Source organism: Gymnoscopelus microlampas (assembly GCF_963454915.1).
Source record: "Gymnoscopelus microlampas genome assembly, chromosome: 4".
NCBI lineage: Eukaryota > Metazoa > Chordata > Actinopteri > Myctophiformes > Myctophidae > Gymnoscopelus > Gymnoscopelus microlampas.
In genome coordinates this window covers 1,207,501-1,229,434 of record NC_139941.1, presented here as the reverse complement: position 1 = coordinate 1,229,434, position 21,934 = coordinate 1,207,501, and the positions used below count along the sequence as shown (strand labels likewise).

General features: G+C 45.2%; 1 protein-coding gene and 1 long non-coding RNA gene across 2 annotated transcripts in view; one reads left to right on the top strand and one right to left on the bottom strand.

Annotated features, from left to right (window-relative positions):
* Nucleotides 1-6,936: 6,936 nt before the first annotated feature.
* The window catches only part of LOC311043251 (mamu class II histocompatibility antigen, DR alpha chain-like), a gene marked incomplete at both ends in the record, with an annotated part of 16,237 nt that continues 1,239 nt past the window's right edge, over nt 6,937-21,934 (bottom strand). Inside the window, one exon of the mRNA XM_084054427.1 lies at nt 6,937-7,067. Coding sequence (XP_083910553.1) covers nt 6,937-7,067 — 131 coding nt within the window. The remainder of the gene's footprint in view (nt 7,068-21,934) is intronic.
* On the top strand, nt 19,189-20,762 carry LOC311044636. Its single transcript, XR_014600717.1, has 3 exons — nt 19,189-19,357; nt 19,667-19,746; nt 20,235-20,762. It is a non-coding gene; the product is annotated as an uncharacterized lncRNA (long non-coding RNA).

The following is a 21,934-nucleotide window of genomic DNA, read 5'->3' as shown; positions in this document are numbered from 1 at the left end:
GCATGCGCACCTGCGCACCAGTTATGTCCACCCCTGATCTATATAGTCTATATAGTCCTGTGATCAAGATGGATCCGATTTTTCATTTTCCATCCTGATTGTGAAGTTTGCAGGAGTGGCCCGTTTTGAACAAAATGTTGCAAATCATGAACGCAGCGTCCGATTGCAGTGAAACTTTGCATGTGCATTTACACTACGTTGAGGAACAAATGCCACCCTTTCAACATTGCCTATAGCGCCACCAGGAGGCCGACTTCTATAAAAAAAGAGGCCAGGGAAAACCTTTGCTCTGCATTTTTCACATCTGCCTTTTATAGCGCCACCAGGAGGCCGACTTACATGAAACCATTTTTTTATATTACTCCTTCAGATTTTATCCAAACATCACGCAAATCGGTAGTCAAGTGAACCAGACGGATCCGTCGGATCTGCCTAATTTTTCACATTCAACATTGCTGGCCCACACTAACCTACCTGACCTGGCGGAGACCTGTGCTCCGAGGAGCACTTTTTCTAGTTTATATATATTTGTATTTTATTTTATCTTGCCTCCTTTCAATTTGTTCTTGATTATGTTTTTGATCTTTTTATGTAAAGCACTTTGGGCGAGCATTTGATGTCATGTGAAAGGTGCTATACAAAAAAAAATATTATTATTATTTTTATTACTAGACATCAATGTAAATTTGCCAAAATTAACACAATTGGAAAAATGTATCCAATTTATTACTGAAAGCTGGGGGGTGAGGCTGCACGGTGGCGCAGTCGGTAGCGCTGTCGTCTCACAGCTAGTAGAAGGTCCTGGGCAGTGGTGGGCAAGTTACTTTTAAAAAGTAACTACTGCTCAAAAACGTAGTTACTTAGTTTACTAGTTATTAAATTATAAAAATAACTAGTAACTAGTTACTATACTTTTTTTTTTTTTAAAGAGAAGAAAAACATTATAACATAAAAATAAATACAAAATATAACAGATTTTTATATAGGCTATACATAACAACCTTTTTTTCTTCTCCTTCTTTAGAAATATTTTCTTTCACATCAGTCAGAGTTATCAGTTTGAATTAATTTGATGTAATTTGCATATAGATGTGGGTGGACTTAATTTAACTGACTAAACGCTTTTATTTTAAAAGAAAAAAACCTCTCTCACACTTGTGTCAGTGTGCACGAACACACACACACACACACACACACACACACACACACACACACACACACACACACACACACACACGCCTGGATTCACCTGTTGGTTAGATGACAAATAGACTCCGCAGGGGGAAACAGTTCAGTTGGATCACATAATGTAATGCAGGTAATGCACCCATTTAAATCACTGTAACTATAACAGCGTTACTGAATGGGAAAAGGTAACTAGTTACGTTATTAGTTACCGCAAAAAGAAGTTGCGTTACTTTGTAACGCATTAGTCCCAACACTGGTCCTGGGTTCGATTCCCGCCAGGGACGCTGTGGGCACTGGGGCGTGTTCAGGGGCGGCCTTAATGATCTGGGGGCCCGTTTCAAGAGCTCATATGGGGCCCCAATATGCACCCCCCCCCCCCCGTCCACAAATTATATTATTAAAAAATAATTTGTGGACTGAAGTTGGTTTGCTTCCACAATCCATAATAGTGCATTTTCAAACTAAATTAATTAGGCTATTTGCACTTCCACCATGGACAGACAGCTAAAACAACTCTGAGCTGAGCCCTGATTTAATCAGATCTACATCCTCTTCTTGTATGAAATTCTTGGACGTCGGCCAGCCGGAGGCGGGACCCGGACTGGGATGCGATGCGACTCAATTTTTTTTAATAAAAAAACAAAAAAAAACTTGCCGTATTCTCTCCTCAGCGTCATCAGTGCCCATACAGGTGGGGTTGGCAAAAGGGCCTTTCTGTGTGGAGTTTGCGTGTTCTCCCCGTGTCCCCTTGGGTAGGTGCCCTCACAAAAAAACATGCAGTAATCCTGCTCTCTATACTGCTGTCGTATATTAGACCCCAAGATGCTTATATGTTGTGAATATTACAAACCATATATTAGAAATGTTGCTTCATTAAGTCTAGGAACCCTTTGGTGTTGATTCAGACCTAGTCTAGCTGTCTGCACTTCTAGGCTAATCAAGTACAGTATGTTGATCTTGACCTGTTGTTCAAGAAGAAGCCGGCTGCTAGCTGTGAACTGTAATTACCATTCTATTGTTAACTTGGAGACAGTTTGATCAGAGAGTGGCCTCTTCACTCCTCAACAGCTGGGTGGGCCAGGATGCAGGATGCAGCCAGAGAGATATTAACATTTTAGGAGATGTTCAAAGGGCTTGATCTTCGACTGGTGGGGGGGGGGGGGGGGGGGCTCTCACTGACCCCCACTCACACAAATGTACCCGCCTGTTTTGAATGTGTGAGCTACTACAGTATAAGAAGCTGACTGAAATTGTAACTCTGTGCCCCAGTCCTAGCCGAAGGGCTGCAGGACGAGGGCTACCTGGAAATTTGCTGTTATACTGAATAAATCGAATCCTTATTCGACCAGTCTGGAAGCCTTCTCCTCTTTATTACAAGCCGGCCTAGTAACCCGTAGTCCAGTACAGACGACACCCCTCCCCCTGGTCAGCCGGGGCGCCTGATGGAGGGGAAAGGAACTGGTTGAAATAAGGTGTTCCTTCCACGCTACGTTTTACCGGGGAAACTCCCCCCAGTCAGGTGATAAGAAGCGGCCTACTAACTACTCATGCATTGAAGGAAGCATGAGCTCAGTTTGGGGCTCTCCCCAGGTTGGCAGAGGGAGAGTAGCGGCCAGGATTACATAGGAAATTGGCACTGGGTGAAAAAATGGGTTACAAAATTGTGGGATTAAAAATGTAAGTAAAAACATAAGAGAAATCACAGCTAAGAAAACATTGGTGAATGTCAGAATCTTTGTGAAAACTTAGTAAGGAGAAATGTCTTCTTAAGAATGATTGGTGAATGAGGCCCAATGTTCTTGAGGTAGTGCACTTGTTCAAAAGCCTGAGACTGTGCAAAAAAAAATAATCCCTAGGTATCGTTGCCCGAATATTACCAGATATGATTCAAATATGCAAATCCAGCGTTCTCCACCACTGAAAAGTCTCACATGTCACCTCAACTGCACTCACTATTTCTTGAGGGCGTCGAATTATGTGGGAGTTTGGGATTGTTGGCTGTCATCTTTTTACCAGACATATGGGGAAATGAAAGGTAATTACAGACTGGACTCTACAATGTAACATTACCAGGGGCAGCAGTGGCTCTGGGGTGGCCGGTAGAGTGGCCGGATTGCAACCACGAGTTTCCCAGTTTGATCCCGTCTCCCCCAGAGTTAGTGCCGAAGTGTCCTTGTGCAAGACGCTGAACCCCTAATAGCTCCCGATTAGCAGGTTGGTGCCTTGCATGGTTACCTCCGCCATTGGTGTGTGAATGTGTGTGTAAATGGGTGAATATAATGCACGATCTTTGTAAAGCACTTTGCATAAAAAACGCTATATGCACCATTTACAAGCGGTGTAATGGTCAATCCCTGTTTTCATCAGATCAATCGCTCAACCCACTGAGGAGAAACAAACACAGAGGTTTCCTTAATATAGAGTAGGATAGAAAAATAAGATGTAGCTGGTATCCTAGTATAATAAACTATTCTCATGATGTATACTGGGTCTGACTCGATATCATGGCACATATCAACAAAACTCAGGATATGCATCAGAATTGGTCCGTATTATAAAAAGAATCCAAGGACATACAACAATCCAGACCATTTATTTAATTAATCTCTCATATCATGATCTCATGTCATCTTATTCATATCTCATCTTATCACAATGACAATATGCAATATGTTGTATTGAAGTAATACAAGATTGTATTAAGTTCTACTGAAACAATAGAAATCTAATTGTTTCGACAAATCATTCATTAATAAACAAATGCATATAGTCAATATTTTGTTTATAACTTTAACTTTAACTTTTTCACACAAGAGAAACTCTGATTTGAATAGCAATGAGAAAACATAATGCTATCCTTCATACCTGTTAATTCATGGTAAAGTGAGAAAACAATGTTATCCTTCATACCTGTTAATTCATGGTAAAGTGAGAAAACATAATGTTATCCTTCATACCTGTTAATTCATGGTAAAGTGAGAAAATATAATGTTATCCTTCATACCTGTTAATTCATGGTAAAGTGAGAAAACATAATGTTATCCTTCATACCTGTTAATTCATGGTAAAGTGAGAAAACAATGTTATCCTTCATACAGGTACCTGTTAATTCATGGTAAAGTGATGGACTGTGTTCAGACAATGAGACACTCTGAACATGATGACGTTAATTCAAAATGATGAAATTAATACATTATTTACCTCAATGGGCATGTGGGGGAGGGGATGAGGAGGTGATGGGTAGTTATGATGTTAAGGAAATAAACGGAAAAAAGGACAGAGGGTGGAGAGAGAGAGAAGAAAGGATATTATTATTATTATTTTTGTAAATATTATAACATTATTGTTACATTTATTATAATAATGTTTTATATTTAATTACCAATTCATTGTATGTTCTTACATTTGCAAATAGAGCTACAGTTTTAAAAAATATCATTTTCACAACAATTGTTTATTTTTATTGCTTTTGCAGATACAAATTACTTTTCAATATTTCAGCAGTTCTTTATGCGCAGGCGCGTCTGTTGCGTCCCCTCAGTGCGTTGTTGCTGTTTAAGAAGCCGGACGGTTTGTTGGTAAGAGACGACGCTAAAATGGGTATAAAGTGTTATGCGTGATGTAGAGTACTTTTATTATGTTTATTTACTTGGGTTATGCAGTTGTTAATGTTTTCTGTTATTGATGTTGTGTTTGTTTGTGTTTCTGTGCTTTACAGTAAAATAACCTGCCAATACTACTGCTATTACTACCATCGCCATTAATTGCTTGCTACTGCTGCTAGCTAGCTAACCCAGGCTATATGCAAACGCCACGTGTGTGGAGTACACGGGCTGGTCGTAGTTATACTGCACTATTTGTATGAGTGTGTTTATAGCAAATAAATGACAAAAAGACTATTTGTTATTGATTGGGTTTATTGCATCGTAGTATGGTTGAGTGGTTTTCACTGATAATCCGGCATACAGTTCCCTGTGCGGAGGGGATTATACAGGTTAATTTAGTTAAGTAGTATATCCGTACAGTAATGCATGAGGAAGTCAGCAGTGGCAGAGAAGTATATCATAATGGTGCAGGATATGTATGTAAGACAGCGTGACAGTGGTGAGGAGTGCGGTAGGAGTGACGCACGGGTTCGAGGTGGGGGTGGGCCTGCATCAAGGATCGGCACTGAGCCCTTTCTTATTTGCATTGGTTATACACAGGTTGACAGATGAAGTCAGGCAGAACCATAGATGATGTCCACGGGCAACATTGTAATATGTAGTGAGACAAGGGAACAGGTTGAAGAGAGGAAAGGTGGAGGCATGCACTAGAGAGAAGAGAAATGGAAATCAGAAGGAGTGAGACAGAATATGTGTGTCTGAACGAGAGAGAGAGGACAGTGGAACAATTAGGATGCAAAGAGTAGAGGTGGCAAAGGTGAAGGAGTAAATACCTGGGGTCAACTATCCAAAGTGAGTGCAGGCAGGGTGGAACGGATGGAGGAGTTATCTGCGACCGAAGCGTACCAGCAAGAGTGAGAGGGAAGATGTATTGTATAGGATAGTATTGAGACCTAGCCTGGGACCAGACGAATCTGCGAGTGCAAAAAAAAATTGCACTCTGCGATTTGGGTCTGGCACCGCTCCATAGACTATCCATTTCCTGTTCCAGAAGACTGGGGTAACCAATCAGGGCCCAGTATTCGAATATGGGAGACTGTAATTTAGGGGTGTGCCGATATATCGTCCCGCGATATATCGCGATACGTTTTCGCGACGATATGTATCGTTTTGGAAAAAAAAAATATCGTTTTTGAATTTTTTTTTTTTTACAATCATAATAATCAGGCATGCAAACGGCCCCGAAGTGAAAAGAGTGACAACATGTTTTTTTTTCGGGTCAGGTGTCATACTATTTGGATTCAAAACGGCTATTGTAGCTGAAAAGCTACAAGTTTGCATGTCTGAATAATGCTAAAACAGAATTATTTGTTTGCATTTTCTTTTTTTCTCCTCCATATATTTTCATAATAAAAAAAGTGCGTATCGTATCGTATCGAAATCGTATCGAAGTTGTGAGCCAAATATCGTATCGTATCGTTTCGTGAAATTAGTGTATCGGCACACCCCTACTGTAATTGGTAGTTGGTTTGTAGGTCTAACCAATTGCGTCGAGAGTCATTGTTTTGATCCTGCCCCCTGGGAAAAAAAAACGTCCTCACAGAAGCACCAGACTCATATCCACGCAGTGATATAGTCTGTCTACGCCAGGCTAATTGAGACCAGCCATGCTGTACGGCTTGGAAACGGTGACACTGACGAAAAGACAGGAGGCGTAGCTGGAGGTGGCAGAATTAAGGATGCTACCATTCTCATTAGGAGAGTCAGGGAAGGATAAGATCAGAACTACATTAGAGGGTAAGTTCAGGTTAGTAGGTTTGGGGATAAAACCAGAGAGGTGAGGTTGAGATGGTTTTGAAATGTGCAGAGGAGGGATGAAGGGTACATAGGGAGAAGGATCCTGAATATGGAACTGCCAGGTAAGAGGAGAAGAGGAAGGCCAAAGAGGAGGTTTATGGATATGGTGAGAAATTACATGCAGGTGAGAGAGGACAAGCAGGTGGCAGGTGTCACTGGGGAAGACACAAAAAACTGAGACAGATGAGTACCACATGAGTATCTCTTTTTGACTCTTTCACATTCATTTCAATTATTAAATGAACACATCACAACATGTAACTCTGATTGACTCATTTGATGTTTTTTAGTTGCATTCATTTCCTTTCATGAAGAAGAAGGTTCCCATGGCAACCCCCAGCAGACCCAGGGTCAGCCCCACACCACAGAACACAGCTGGACCGATACTGGGCTGATCCTGAATGTCACGATCCACATCTGAAGAGAACACACACACACACACACACACACACACACACACACACACACACACACACACACACACACACACACACACACACACACTATGCTGTCAGAACGAAATTTGGGAATCAAATATAATTCAAGTATGATTAATTTTTTATAATCTTTGAATGTTGAAATTGCCATTGGAATGTTGTTTGATTTTTTTTCTCCATAAATGTACTGAGTAATGAACCTAATGAAGACTAATTTCCTGACCTACCGATGTGAAAACAAATGCTTTCATCACGTCACGTATGATCAACAATAAAGTTTGAGTGCATACACTGCACACAACAAGTTAATTTGAACATCATCGCTGCCACGCCACCGTTCCAATGCGTCTGTGTTGTGCACGCTCAGCTGCGTGCCTGTGTTTGTGTGTGTGTGTGTGTGTGTGTGTGTGTGTGTGTGTGTGTGTGTGTGTGTGTGTGTGTGTGTGTGTGTGTGTGTGTGAATTGCACAATCTTCTTTGTAATATAATAATGTGTCGAAGTAATAAAAACTACAATAAATAATAAAAGTAAGTTAAGGGCGGGGGGGCATGAACAAAAGCCTGAACGCAACAGTTTCAGGAAGTGAACAAGTTTGTTCACGTTCACGCCAAAAATATCACTGACCAGTACGTATAAACCAGCTTACATTTGAGCCCAGGAATCAGCTTACACCCACGTCCATGTGTGATTTATCAGTTTAGCAATTGTACCTTGTCAATTGCAACGTAAGATTTGTCGGCTGTTGATAAATGTGACGGAGCCTCGCCCCACCAGTTTTCTTTACATTAAGAAGCGGAATACGGCCAAGAAGAGGAACTTCTCCGTCATGTGAAGTTACCTAGCCAATCATCTCCATGGATTCACACACAGCTATACAGCACACACGCCTATCATAGGCATGGCATAGCAAAAGCTATTTGCATACACAGGGCACAGATCCGATACCTGAAACACAGATACATCTAATACGAAAATATAACACAAATAAAACAAAAATACAACCGCATACGTAACACTTTAGAGTCACCTCTAAAGTGTCACGATATGTCAGAAGAATGCGGTCTGGGGAATAAAAATAAGAAAAATATATGCATCCTTTTTAATCCTTCCTTTTTAATTCTAGCCATATAAGTAAAGATACACCCTAAAAGAAAACCTGAATCATGAATTAAATAATAAATAGCTTACGCGTTGTCTATTTCCCGTAGGCCTACGTTGTTGAATGACACCAATCACATCGTCATGATTGAAATAAGTTTGGGTTTTAATTTAACCTCAGAGCAGTGCGCACACTCTGTTGTTTGTGGTGTGTGGTGGGCTGGTTACCTATCTCTGATCTCAATCTGTGGTCCCAACAATGCTGCTCCCCATGTCTACGATGGAACGAACTGGTGTAGCCAAAGCCTACACGTCCTCAGACCAGATGTGAGATTTGAGTGGGACGTACGCTCAGGTCAAAGTCACAATGACAAATGCTGACATGTGCGGTGATCTCGGGGTACGCCTGTTTTTTGGTCTGCGCAACTTTGATAAACGAGGGCCATTATCTCTGGGGTCTTGTGATCAGTTTAGATTATTCAAATGCCATTCCAAGTGGCTATGACTGCCTTCCAAAGTTTGCGGGCCCTGGGCCTAACCCTGACCTTCTAGTTCATATTATTATTATCATTATTAAAGGAACATTTCGCCGATTTTGCAACCAGATCTTATTTTAATGAAGTTTAGGACTCAAGAAACAAGATCCTGTTTTTTTTGTGTGTATAATCTGTGTTTTTAGATATCTAGTAATCTTCGACTTTGTTGTGACGTAATTAACGTCACGACGATATGGTCTCATTCCTTTCCGGACTACATGTTGTCTCGACACGTCTCAGTCAGACCAGCTCCAAAGACAGCCCCAAGGGGTGTCCCCAAGATTTGGACTCCACCCCATAGAGTTGTAAATAATCCCCACCACTTTAGCTGCGTTCCCCGTTCAGATTTGTATCATGGCGTAAGCACGCACATCTGAGTCAGAGCATTCCATGGAGGAAGATGACTATTTTCAAGTTATTGCTGATTCTGAAACACAGCAGGGCTATGTATTTGAACCGGAGTATAGCGATGAACAGCTCCAGCGCAGGGACGAGGAGGAGGCAGCGACGGCTGCTGCTCATGCAGCCAGCGGCCTAAATGGTGCGATATTGACAAGGGAAGGATGATTAAAAAAATCATTATGTCTGTATTAGCCTTGATGTCTGTATAAGAAATTACTTTGTACAGGTGGAAAACTTAAGTTAAATTTGCAGAGTGACGCATTACTTTACCTGAGTAAAGTGTCTATCTTCTGATAGTTGTACTTGAATGTTAACATGAAATAATAATCCTGTTTAGTGTTTCATAAGCGCAAGCGTGAAAGAATCTAAATCCAGCGTGGAGCGACGGTAAACAAATACTGTTGAAAGGCTAGGATCACAATACCAAGGATTCGACAGTTATGTCGCTACTATGCTACACGGAAGTAGAACGGCATAAAGATACCAAGGATTTGTCAGTGATGTGACATCACTAACGAATCCTTGGACATGAAGGATGAGATGGACGCTTCTGACTTCCAGTGTTGCCAGATATTGTGAAAGAAATAAGAAACCAGGTGTATGAAAACAAGCTCAAAAGAAGATAACTAGGTCAAGAGCACTTAAACCTAGACATGTGATATTATATATTTGAAAATTGACGATCTACAAGCTCACAACGCGGCGCGATGTTACCCATTGTGAGCTTGTAGATCTGCTATTTTCCAAAAAAATCTTGAGGGGAAAAAGTGCAAAATGTGGAATATTTTTTTATGGTTTTAACAACACATATTTGGTAGGGGCTCCCTGGCACAAATTATAATTTCAGATGGGAGTTGGTGGAAAAATACATGAACTTGTTTGAGAACCGCTGGTTTAGACAACAATCAAAACATTTGGATACAAGCCCAAATATCAACTACATTTTAGAAAGAAGCCGCTTATAATAAGTAGACATGGCAACACTGTCGAACACTGGTACACATGTTGTGTGTTGTTGTTGAAAATCACACCAACATGCAGCCTCCACTCCCCACAAGGAGGGGCAGTGCACCAAAGCATTATGGTCATTGTAGTATTGCAGCAGTCCAGTCAAACGCACAGATTTAATTATTTTTCTGGCCATAGGGTGCAAATTTTTAATTATTCTACTGTAATCTACTACAAATACTATTAACATTGAGTGATTCCAGTTTCATCCAGGGGTGAAATGCTCCTTTAAGGGCATTCCTTGGCTTTGTCTTTCTTCCGCCGTTTTTGCAGTTCTGGCCTAACCGTGTGGTAACTTTTTACGAAACTCGGCAATATGGTAGAGGGCTATGCCAAACGGCAAAGGCCCGAAACTCACAACCATTGGCCAAAGGGTAACTTTGGCCAATGGATCTGCACTGTATCTCTTTCTGTCTCTCCTCTGTCTCTCCCTCTCTCTCTCTCTCTCTCTCTCTCTCTCTCTCTCTCTCTCTCTCTCTCTCTCTCTCTCTCTCCTCTTTCCCCCGACACGGTCGAGGCAGAAGGCCGCCACTCTAGAACCTAGGGTCTGCCTGACGTTTCTTCCAGTTAAGAGGGAGTTTTTCGTTGCCACTGTCGCAAAAATTGCTTGTTCAGGGTGGGATTGTCGGGTCTCTTCTCTACATGTAAAGTGTCTTGAGACAACTTGTTGTGATTTGACACTTTAATAAAATTGAATTGAATTGAATTGAAAGGGTGGCACTGTAGCACTCAATTGAAAATGTCAACATTCAACAGGTACAACTCATGCCCTGTTTGACCTACGGCCATGAAACTTTGATACACACATGCGTCTCCTCATGCCTAACAACCTTCACACTCTGACTTTTGACCTCTGACCTTTAGATCTCCCACCATTTTGAATTATATGATTTTCTTTTTTTTTTAAGATATTTTTGGGGGCTTTTATGACTTTATTTGGACAGGACAGTAGGCTGACAGGAAATGGGGAGAGAGATGGGGGGGAGACATACAGCAAAGGTCGTCGAGAACGGAAGTCGAACCCGCGACACGCTGTCATACTGGATTACCAGCTTATGTGGTATGCGCCTGGACCGCTAGGCCAGCGGACGCCCCTATATGATTTTTTATATGGGATTTTTGAGCAATCTGCACGAAACTAGAGGTTACGTAGGTAACCCCGGTTCTTTTAGTTCAGGAGTGAGGCACTCACTATGGGAAACAGCGCCATCTGGCGATGCAACAGAGCTACACACAATACGCTCCTGGGGCCCATTTATTGGGAAAGAGGGTATGTCACGTCACCAGCCGTCCCTTCCCCTTTCCGGAAGGACATATAAGGCCCGGTCGTGACGTAGTACTTCCTCCAACACAGTTACTCTGTTCGCAGTGGCGAACAAAGGGGTGTTTGGTGAGTGCCTCACTCCTGAACTAAAAGAACCAGGGTTACCTACGTAACCTCTAGTTCTTCTTCGTTCTGAGTCGTGAGGCACTCACTATGGGATCTATAAACCCCCCGGAAGCGTTAAAAGCGTTCAATCCCCCAAAAAACGCACATGCCCCCTCCGGCCCTGAGGCCCGCACACGCGGGGCCCCGACTTCCGGGGCGCCCGGACCCTCCAAGCCCGGACGCGGCATAAGGGATAAGAAAAGAAGGCCCTGACAGACCGCAGTCTGCCTTATTCAGCTAATAGACAAACAAGGTCTGTCATCTACTAACCCTACAACAAGGGAACAGGGCCACCTGCTCCCGAGACCACCTGATCGTTAGCCCCCAGGATTATGTCAGGAGGAGAAAAAACACCTCAAGTAGATGAGGCTGCCACACCCAGGACTGCGTGCACCACTGAGGATGCCGCCACGTCCAGGCTGTAAAAGGCTGCAAAGGTCGAAGGTGACGACCAGTTAGCGGCCGTGCAAATCTCCTGGACCGAAGCCCCCCTAGAGAGGGCACAGGATGCACCCACACCCCTAGTTGAGTGAGCCCTCAGTCCACCAGGCACTGGGGTCCCACTACTAGTATAGGCGAGCCTTATAGCCTCAACTATCCACCTGGAGAGCGTCGCCTTGGCGATCGCTTTCCGCTGGTCACCATAGGAGACAAACAGCTGCGTAGACGATCTGCTGGCCGCCGTCCTTTGACAGTAGAGCCTCAAGGCCCTCACTGGACAGAGACAATGTAACCGCTCATCCTCTGCCGAAGCGAAAGGAGGCGGATGGAAAGCTACCAACTCAACCGGAGCCGGTGCCACCACCCCGGTCTTGGTAACAAACACTCCGAACTCAGAGAGTGCATGTCGGTCACTAACTCTCTTAGCCGTAGACAGGGCCACCAAGAGGACCGTCTTAAGACTAACTATTTTCAGGCCCGCCCCGCAGCCTCCCTTCAAAGGGAGAAAGGCAAACTGCATTCAGCACTAGAGCCAAATCCCACAAAGGCCTGTTAGTCGGCCTAGCCCGTCTGGCGCCACCCATGAACCGGCGCACCATTGGATGCTTGCCAACCGTCCCGCCATCGAAACCTTCGTGGCAGGCGGAGATGGCCCCCAAGTACACTTTGACCGTCGAGAAGGCCAAGCCCTGATTTAACCTGCTCTGCAGGAAAATAAGAACGCTGCGCACTGGAGCCCGAAAAGCCACCCCCACCGGTGACTGCTCCAGGCACCATGACACAAAAATATTCCATTACATTTTAATGTCCTTAGCAGCCCTCGTAGATCCGGACCTGGCCCCCTGACTGGGAAATTCGAGGAAGTCACGTGACCCCGCACGCGATGCTTCCTCGATGTCAACATCTGGTCTAAACTGGTTGTTGCCATCGTGCCTACCTTCCGTGCGGCCATTTTGTGAAACTCCCTTACTCCAGTGGTGACAAACACTCCCACCGGTGACTGCTCCAGGCACCATGACACAAAAATATTCCATTTAATGTCATAGGCAGCCCTCGTAGATCCGGACCCGGACGAGTCTAAGGTGGCCCTCTCACGGGCCAGACTCACAGGTCCAGTTCCCGGGGGCGGGGGCGGTTGATTTCGTTCCCTGCTTGCTGCAGCAGGTCCGCGATCGAAGGGAGGGGCCACGGCTTGGCGTAGAGGAGAAGAGTTATCTCTGATCTCCACACGCCCCAAGCTGGGGCTACCAGCAGCACAGACAGACCGTGGAGTCTGACCCTCTCCAAAGTTGGGCGGATCAGCTCCAGTGGCGGGAATGCATACAGTAGTTCCCTCGGCCAGCTGTGAGCCAACGCGTCCAGTCCCAACGAGAGGTCTGTCGCCTTCATTGAGAAAAAGCGAGAGCACTTCGCATTCTCTGCTGAGGCAAACAAATCGACCTGTGGTCGGCCGAACCTGGTCCAAATCGTGTCCGCCACTTTCGGATTGAGTGACCAATCCGTGTACCAAAACCTGCCCCTGGACAGCAGATCCGCCCGCTGTTCTGAAGGCCCGGGACATGGAGCGCACAAATTGACAACAGGCGCGATTCGCACCACATTGTCAGCTCGCGGGCCAGGTTGTCCAACACTCGGGAGCCTAAGCCTCCCTGCTTGTTGACGTAGCACATGGTCGTGGTGTTGTCCGTCCTGACCAGGACATGGCAACCGCTGATGCGCGCCTCGAAATGTTTGAGTCTGTGAAATCACAGCACCTATACTTACACCCTCTGACAGAAACAGTGCGCGTGACCACGGTCTGAGTGCATCCATGCAACGTGGACACACCAAAACCCGTCGAGACCCCATGGTAGGTGGGATGTTGAGAGCCCGCATCCACATCTGAAAAGGTCTCATAAAGAGTCTGCCTAGGAAGGAAGTCACGTGGGTCTCATGGCTTCGGCCAATCAGGTGTATGGCCGAAGCCATGAGACCCGCCGCCTGCATGCACAGCCTGTACGTGACTTTCTTTCCTACGTGAAAAGACCTCACACAGGCTAGGAAGCTGTCTATCCTCTCCTTGGATAGACGTGCCACGAGTGTGGTTGAATCCAGTGAAATCCCTATGAAAGAGGTTTGTTGACGTGGAATCAGCACGCTCTTCTGAAAATTGACGGTGAAACCCAACAACGTCAGGTGGGAGATAGCTATCTCTGTGTGTCTCGCCACCTCTCGACCGGAGTCCCCGGCCAAGAGTCAGTCGTCGATGTAAGTCGACAGACGGATCCCCCGTCTCCTCAATGGAGCTAGAGCTGCCTGTGTGCACTTCACGAACACACGGGGGCTCAGGGACATTCCAAACGGGTGTACTCGTACACCCGTCCCTCGAAACCGAAGTGCAGGAATTTCCTGTGTGGTGGGTAGATAGGAATGTGGAAATATGCGTCCTTCAGATCTATGCTGGTCCACCAGTCGCCCTGACGCACCGTGAGTAATAACGTCGCGGTTGTCAGCATACGAAACTTGAATTTCGTTAGAAACTTGTTGAGACCTGTTAGATCCAGGATGGGTCGCACCCCCCCCCCCCCCCCCCCCCCCTTCTTCTTGACCAGAAAATATTTCGAGTAGAAACCCAGGCGTTTCTTATCGGGAGATAATTCTCTGATAGCGCCCTTGCTTAGGAGAGAGAGAACCTCCTCTCTCAAAGTCAGCGCCGCTCCGCCCGTCGCATGGGTGAACAATACCTGGTCCGACATGGGACTTCCTCGATGTCAACATCTGGTCTAAACTGGTTGTTGCCATCGTGCCTACCTTCCGTACGGCCATTTTGTGACACTCCCTTACTACAGTGGCGTTTTGGCGCCCCCCTGGCGGACGGGAGATAAAACCGGCTTGACCTGTGTACCAAGGTGCAAAGGCGCCCTCTGTCGGACAGAGGTGATACTGGTTTTATTACCTGCGCTGGTGCAAAAAGGGTCCCTGTCTCTTCCCCGTTAACGACGGGGGGGTCCGCGTCCACCCAGTCTGACCGTGCAGCTTTCGGTGGAACGGTCGGCAGTGCTGTGTCTCATCTCATGCCTGCCGGACACTGAGAGGAACAGGTGGGTCAGTGTCACTTCCCCCGCCCACGACGGGAGCGGGTGGTGGACGTTGCCGGTGTCGGTGCGTTCTGGGGGCGTTCTGACCTGGTCTGGCGGGAGGAAGAGCGTCCTCTCGCCGCTGGTCTCTCGGGGTCTGGTGTTGGAGGAGGAGGATGAAAGGGGTTCGAAGACGCCCGTAGCGGCTTCGTGGGTCGTCCTCCTCTCTTCCGTGACCGACTTTATGAAGGTATGATGATGAGCTGCATCACCAACTCGACCTCCTCAGCGTGTTCGCGTGGAACCCTCTAACAAGGTGCTGGCGTTGAGAGTCTTGGCGACGAGGGCCGTCGCTTTATAAGACCTCTCTGTGGCCGCTGAGGCAGCTTTCTCCTTTGGGTTGGTGAAGGTAGGCTTAGGAGTGAGGGAGACGCGCCCCCTACTCATCGCCCCCAGACTGGTGGCCAGGACAGAGTCCATGGGGGGGAGACTGAGTCCCAGTCCCACTCCCCCTGCCACGTTGGTGTCGAAGCTGAGCTTTGCGGGGTCAGCGCGGGAGCTCCTCATCCTCGTCGTCCTCCTCGTACTCGCCCTCTTCGTACTCGCCCTCCTCATCGTAGTCATCCTGCCCGGAATAGTAGTCCTCTTCCTGCCGGTAGCTGCCGCTGGAGAGGAACGACTGAGGCGGGGGGAGGAGTGGGAGAGGGCCTGACTACCCTGGTGCTGTGGGGGCTGAGGGCCGGCGCCCACAGCGGCGGTGGCTGGCCGTTGTTTACCGCGGCCCTGTGGGAGGCTAGCTCCGCTCTCCACAGGGCCCAAGGCGGGAGGTGGTGGTGGTGGGGTCCCAGCGTGGTACCGCGAGCGCCGAGCGTTGAAGGCCACCGCTCGTGGCAGTTGGGGTTGGGGTGGGGAGGCGGGGGTGTCGCTGCGACGCTAGACGAGAACCGCTAGCGCCGCTAGCATTAGCTGCTCCGGCCTCTCTGCGGCGAAGTGGGCCGGTGATAGCGGGAGCCTCACCGCTGCTGCTGCCGCCTGCGCAGTCCCTGGCCTGGCCGTAGCGTGCACGCAGGAACCTCTCTGAGTTGCGCGAACAGGCGCCGCAGAAGGAAACAGGGTTGAACGCGTGGGCCACACCGAGGCAGGCGATGCAGATGTTGTGCGGGTCATCTCCGGTGATGGTGGCCGAGCAGTCCGGGAGCACGCACCGTCTCGGTGGTAGAGGGCCCTCGTAGATGGGGACGCCTTTGGAGGTGGCCATCAATGTATGTGAAAAGCGCTAAGCTATCGGCTCTATGCGGGGAGCTAGCTTAGGGAGGGGTGCTAAGGGCTGTGGTTGTAGCCAAACAGCTAAGCTAGTTAGCAGCTAAGGTGGCTAGTCAAGCTAGGTAGCAGCTAAGGTGGCTAGTAGCCAACTCACCACGAGGCAGAAAGAGAAGTATAAGTTTGTTTTCCTGAAGCGAGAGAAAACCTGTGGGCGATTGATCCTAATCTCCGCTTTTAGGGTTAAAGCTGGTTTCTCTCGTGAAGACTGGAATCGAAGATTTAAGTAGTTTTAAGTTGTTTTTCAGTTTGTATAAGCGTGTGAGCCTAGTGCATCTGCGAACAGAGGAACTGAAGAGGTACTACGTCACGACCGGGCCTTATATGTCCTTCCGGAAAGGGGAAGGGCGGCTGGTGACATACCCTCTTGCCCAATAAATGGGCCCCGGGAGCGTATTGTGTGTAGCTCTGTTGAATCGCCAGATGACGCTGTTTCCCATAGTGAGTGCCTCACGACTCAGAACTAAGAAGAATATTTTACACATTGCTTTGGAGCTTTGCCGACAGATGTGAGCAAGCGGATTTTCCATAAATGAAAAAATGAAGCTTTTATGAGCCAATGAATATTGCAGTTTTATGAAAAGTATTCGTCTGCCCCCAACACATACATGCAGACTCACATTTGTTTGAAACTTTGCAATAATGTAGAGGGTCATTCCAAGTATCACTGAAACCAATCTTACTCCAATTGGTCAAAGGGTCGCTATAGCATGCAAACTTTAAACAGGCAAAAGTCATGCCTCGTTTGGCCGACAGTTTTGCCTTGACTCATGAGGTACACATCTATTACTTTGATCAGTAAGCTCCGCCCTTAGATTTTCCGCCATATTGAGCAGTTTGAAAAACATTTAAACCCAGGATTTCTGAGCAATTTGCGTGAAACTGTGTCTTCTGTTTGACCTCCTTTTTCACCAGTTCCAGGCTGATTGCTAAACCATCTGCCTTGCAACCACAGGATCGCAGGTTCAAATCCCACCTCATGCAGACTTCATTTCAATTGCATTGCACACAACATGACTGTATCAATGAATAAATGTGCAATTGTTAAATATAACATGAAACGCTTATTTGAGAGTAGTTATTTTCAATGTATGACGTACTTCATTCCCCCTTTTGTTTTGTTTTGTTGGGTTCTCCTTTCTCACTGATTAAGTCTGTGGATTGAATAGCTCAGTCAGTAAAGTGTTAGCCTCTTGTTCTGAAGGTCCCCGGTTCAAACCCCACTTAATGCAGGTTACATTTAAATTGCATTGTACAAAACATGACCCTGTTAATTAAGACATGAGAATTTGTTTTAAAATAACAAGAAATGCTTTTTTGAGAGTAGTTGTTTTTTATGTATGACATACTTTCTTGTGAAAATAGCCGATCTACAATCTCACAACATTTCAGATAGCAACGTGTTGTGAGCTTGTACAGTAGATCGACTATTTTCACTAGTTTCCATTCCGAGGAGACAAAAAAAATCTTTATTGGTAAATGTTTTGTGAACCAGTGATCTAGAGTAGTTAGCGAAACAGAGGCTTGGTTCATAACGGACGGAAAAACCTATAGATATCAACAGACATCATTAGGGAGGCCATATCTCTAGCTCAATGAGAAGAGAGGCACCCTGTGAATCCATAGGTCGCTGGTTCGATCCCTGATCACCTCAACACAATGTGTTGAGGTGATCATCAGTTTGAATTCTTAGTTTTACAAATAATGTTTCTTGAGGTTAGGTCGTTGTTTTACTGAGGTTAAGGTCCCATGGATTGGATCCACCCCTCTCACCTGCTATCACTCATCACCAATCACACCTGTCTTCACTCACAACTCATTAGTGGCCTGGTGGCTTTTTCTTTGAAATAATCTGTAGTTTTTCAAATATTTAACTTTAAGCGCCCAATGCCACGTTATTGGCCATGGCCATTTAAAGGGTAGCAACATTAACAAATTAACCTATACCTGTAACAATGCTCTATACAACAGGGAACCAGATTAGTCATATGCTGTGTTGCTTTTGCCAGGATTCGATTCCATGACCTTACGGTTGAGAGTCAAGAGCTTTTCCAACTGAGCTACCCAGACACAAGAACCAATATACATTCACATTGTATGAACGTGCAACTTTTACACTACAGATTTTGTTTACATCACTGTCGGATATAATCAAAAAATCTAAGCTGTGTGATATATACATTTTGAGTTAAGACCATTAATATCAACCCATGTCCCTCTGCACTCTAGCAATCAGTGCACCTGGTGATATCTAGCCTGTCAGTCATTGGCTCCTCAATGGTGCTTAAAAGTAACCTGACCCTGCCAGAGGTGGCGGTATTGAGTAACCAGGTTCCTCAAGACAGCTACATCTGAGATCGCTCAAGGGGTTGAGCTAACACCGTACCGCTCCCGGTACGGACCAATCAGCGTGAGCTAAGGGCGTGATCTGGGCCAAAACGGATGTGACGCCATATGGAAGCGTCTGTTGTTTTGTAGTTTCTTCACTAGTCAACATGGCCGCTACCATGAGCAACACCGATATGACGATAGATGCTGCAATAACATTAGTTATTTCTCAACTGGACAATATTTCTTCTTTGAAAGAAGAGCAAAGTTTGGCACTGAAGGCTTTTCTGCGTGGAAAAGATGTTTTTGCTCTCCTCCCGACTGGCTTCGGCAAGAGTTTAATTTACCAACTGGCTCCACTGGTAGCGAAAGAACTGGGGACGAAGCCGAAGCCTATATTGATCGTCGTATCTCCTTTGACTGCCCTCGTAGCAGATCAAATCAAAGAGGCTACGAATCTGGGACTCTATGCTGCGCAACTCGTAGATAATGCAGCACACACCGACATCCTCGACGGCCGATGTCAGCTGGTCTTTGGTAGCCCGGAGACGTGGTTACTGGAAGATAAATGGCGTGATATGCTTTCCTCACAAGTGTATCGTGAAAACCTACTGGGCATTGTCGTCGATGAAGTTCACGTCGCATACAAATGGTAAGCTAAACGCCGTTAAATGGCTGTATAGTGTAATTGTTACACTACACATACACTGTAATGTTAAACTGTAAAACAAAACAGAGCAGCGTGTTTCTAAATACGGTTACAGTAGTTCAAAGACGAAGTGTTGTAACATTTATGTTTTATTTAGGTCAAACATTATATTATAAACAATAAGCTAACACACACAAACAGACCAAATGTTAAACACAGATCTTACTGTAACTGTAGTGTTGTAATGCAACTATGCACGTTACTATTGCTGCTACCTAGACTCAATGTAGGATTTCTTTTTCTTTCAACCAGGGGACTGGGAGCAAACGGGAAGCCAGCCTTCAGAGAAGCCTTTTCCAGGCTGAATGAACTAAGATCCATAGTCAAAGAAGGTGAGTTTTGAAACACAGTAATGCTACATGATTAAATACATGATTAATTGATATCAATCCAGAAAAGGGGCATTGATTGTGTTTGGAAGGGGGGCTTCATTGTGCTGCTACCTGAGGGGGTTAATGTTGGGGGGGGGGGGGGGGTTGTGTGTGCATTGGGCTGGCAACCTGGTTAGGTTAATCCCCCTATTTTTAATGTTAGGGGGAGGGGTGTGTTGGGGAGGCTAACCCCCCTGTTTAGCCAGGTTAGGGGGAGGGGTGTTTACACTACAGGAGCAGATCATAGAAGTTGGTGCTGTCCAAGTGTAGTTATTTGTCATGTAAAGAAAATACAGTATGATATGTGGAAATGTCAGTCTTTACCTGAAGCTACCCGATAACATAAATAACCTAATTATTTCCCCTTTATAACACTATAGAAAGTGTAGCCTACAGCAGTTCTTCATTAATGCTTGTTTGCTGATATATGTGCACTTATTGTCTTTCAGGTTTACCTGTTTTAGCGTTGACAGCATCTGCTGATAACAAGAACAGAGGCCGTGTGACCAGGATGCTGAATATGGAGGAGGCAACTCTCGTGACTGTTAGCCCAAACAGGAAAAACATCAGGCTGGGACTGAGTCGGGTTCCTGCTGATAACTTGAACTGTATGGACTGGGTAGTAAAGGAGGTCAAAGATAAGGGTCTATCAATGTCTCCCATCATAATCTATTGCAGAACACTGAAGTTAGTTGGGAGAGTGTTCACCTATCTTAAAGCAGAATTGGGAGAAGATGCTTGGGTTAACAGAGACCAGGATCAGAAGGCTGAGAACCACCTTATAGGAATTTTCCACAGCAACACACTGTCAAAGTACAAAGACAGAGTTTTGGCCTCCTTTAGTGGAGAGGGAGAGGGGAGCTGCCGAGTGGTTGTTGCAACAACAGCTCTTGGGATGGGCTTGAATTTCCCTAATGTTTCTCATGTTGTAATGTATGGTTTGCCAGAGGATGTTGAAGACATTGTTCAAAAAGTTGGAAGGGCTGGCAGAAATGGGTTACAGTCACATGCAATGGTTGTGTTTGCACGCCCACACGGTGATAGACAGACGGTCCCATCCAATCATCTACCAAGTATCTTGAAAAAAAGGAACAGCCCCGTCATCGAATTGGCTCCCGAGATCCCAGATCCAAATAAGCTGTGAAACAATGTGTGGAGCAAGCTGTTTGGATCTGGTAGCGTCAGGTTAGCTTAAAAGTGTACATGTACATTTACTCAAGTACCAAAACAAGTGCTTACAATGCACAGTACAATTTTGAGGTACTTTTTACTTTACTTTCCATTTTTGTTACATCTACTCTACTACAATTACAGCATATGACAGCTTTAGTTACTTTGCATATCGTCACCTTATTAAACTAATGGCCTAAGTCATTTTTTCAAGGTTTTCAGGAAAAATAAAAAACTGATCCAGAACAAAACTATATGATATTTCTTAATCATTTCACCCAAAATGTTTATAACAAATTATGACTATTTAAATAGAAATAACACTGTCTGTCAGTTATGTAACATAAGAGATTGAAATAGGTTTAAATAGGATTAAATCTGACTTAGGCCAAAATAAAAAGCAAAACAAATTACAAAATGGCCTAAATCAGTAAATAATTTGGCTTAAGTCACAAAAACATGTGACTTAGGCCAAACAAAAGGCCTATTTTGTCCTAAGTCTAAGGGAGTTAGGCCATTATACTAAAAGGGGCGTGAACAGCATGATCCTTTTCAATTAGGAGTTGGGCGATTTTACCAGAGGTGGCCAGTGTCATGAGGACCTGACTTAGGCAAAAATATCATTTCCTCAAAAAATGACTTAGGCCATTAGTTTAATAAGGTGACGATATGTAATTATTAATACAACACCTACAGTAACCACATACAGCCGGTCTACAATGTGACGCGTTATGAGCTTGTATATATATAATAGCAATCCATGCTGTATGATAACTTACCACACATGAAATCCAATTCTCTTTATCCAATGGCTCAGTCAGTACACTGTCTACCTGCCAGTCTGTAGGTCCCTGGTTCAAACCCAAATTTAACTAGTCCAAATATAATTTACTGAACAAAAATCATGACTTTGTTAATTAATGCATGTTCACAAGACAAGATGAAATGGCATTTCGACAGTATTTGTTTGTTCATTTTA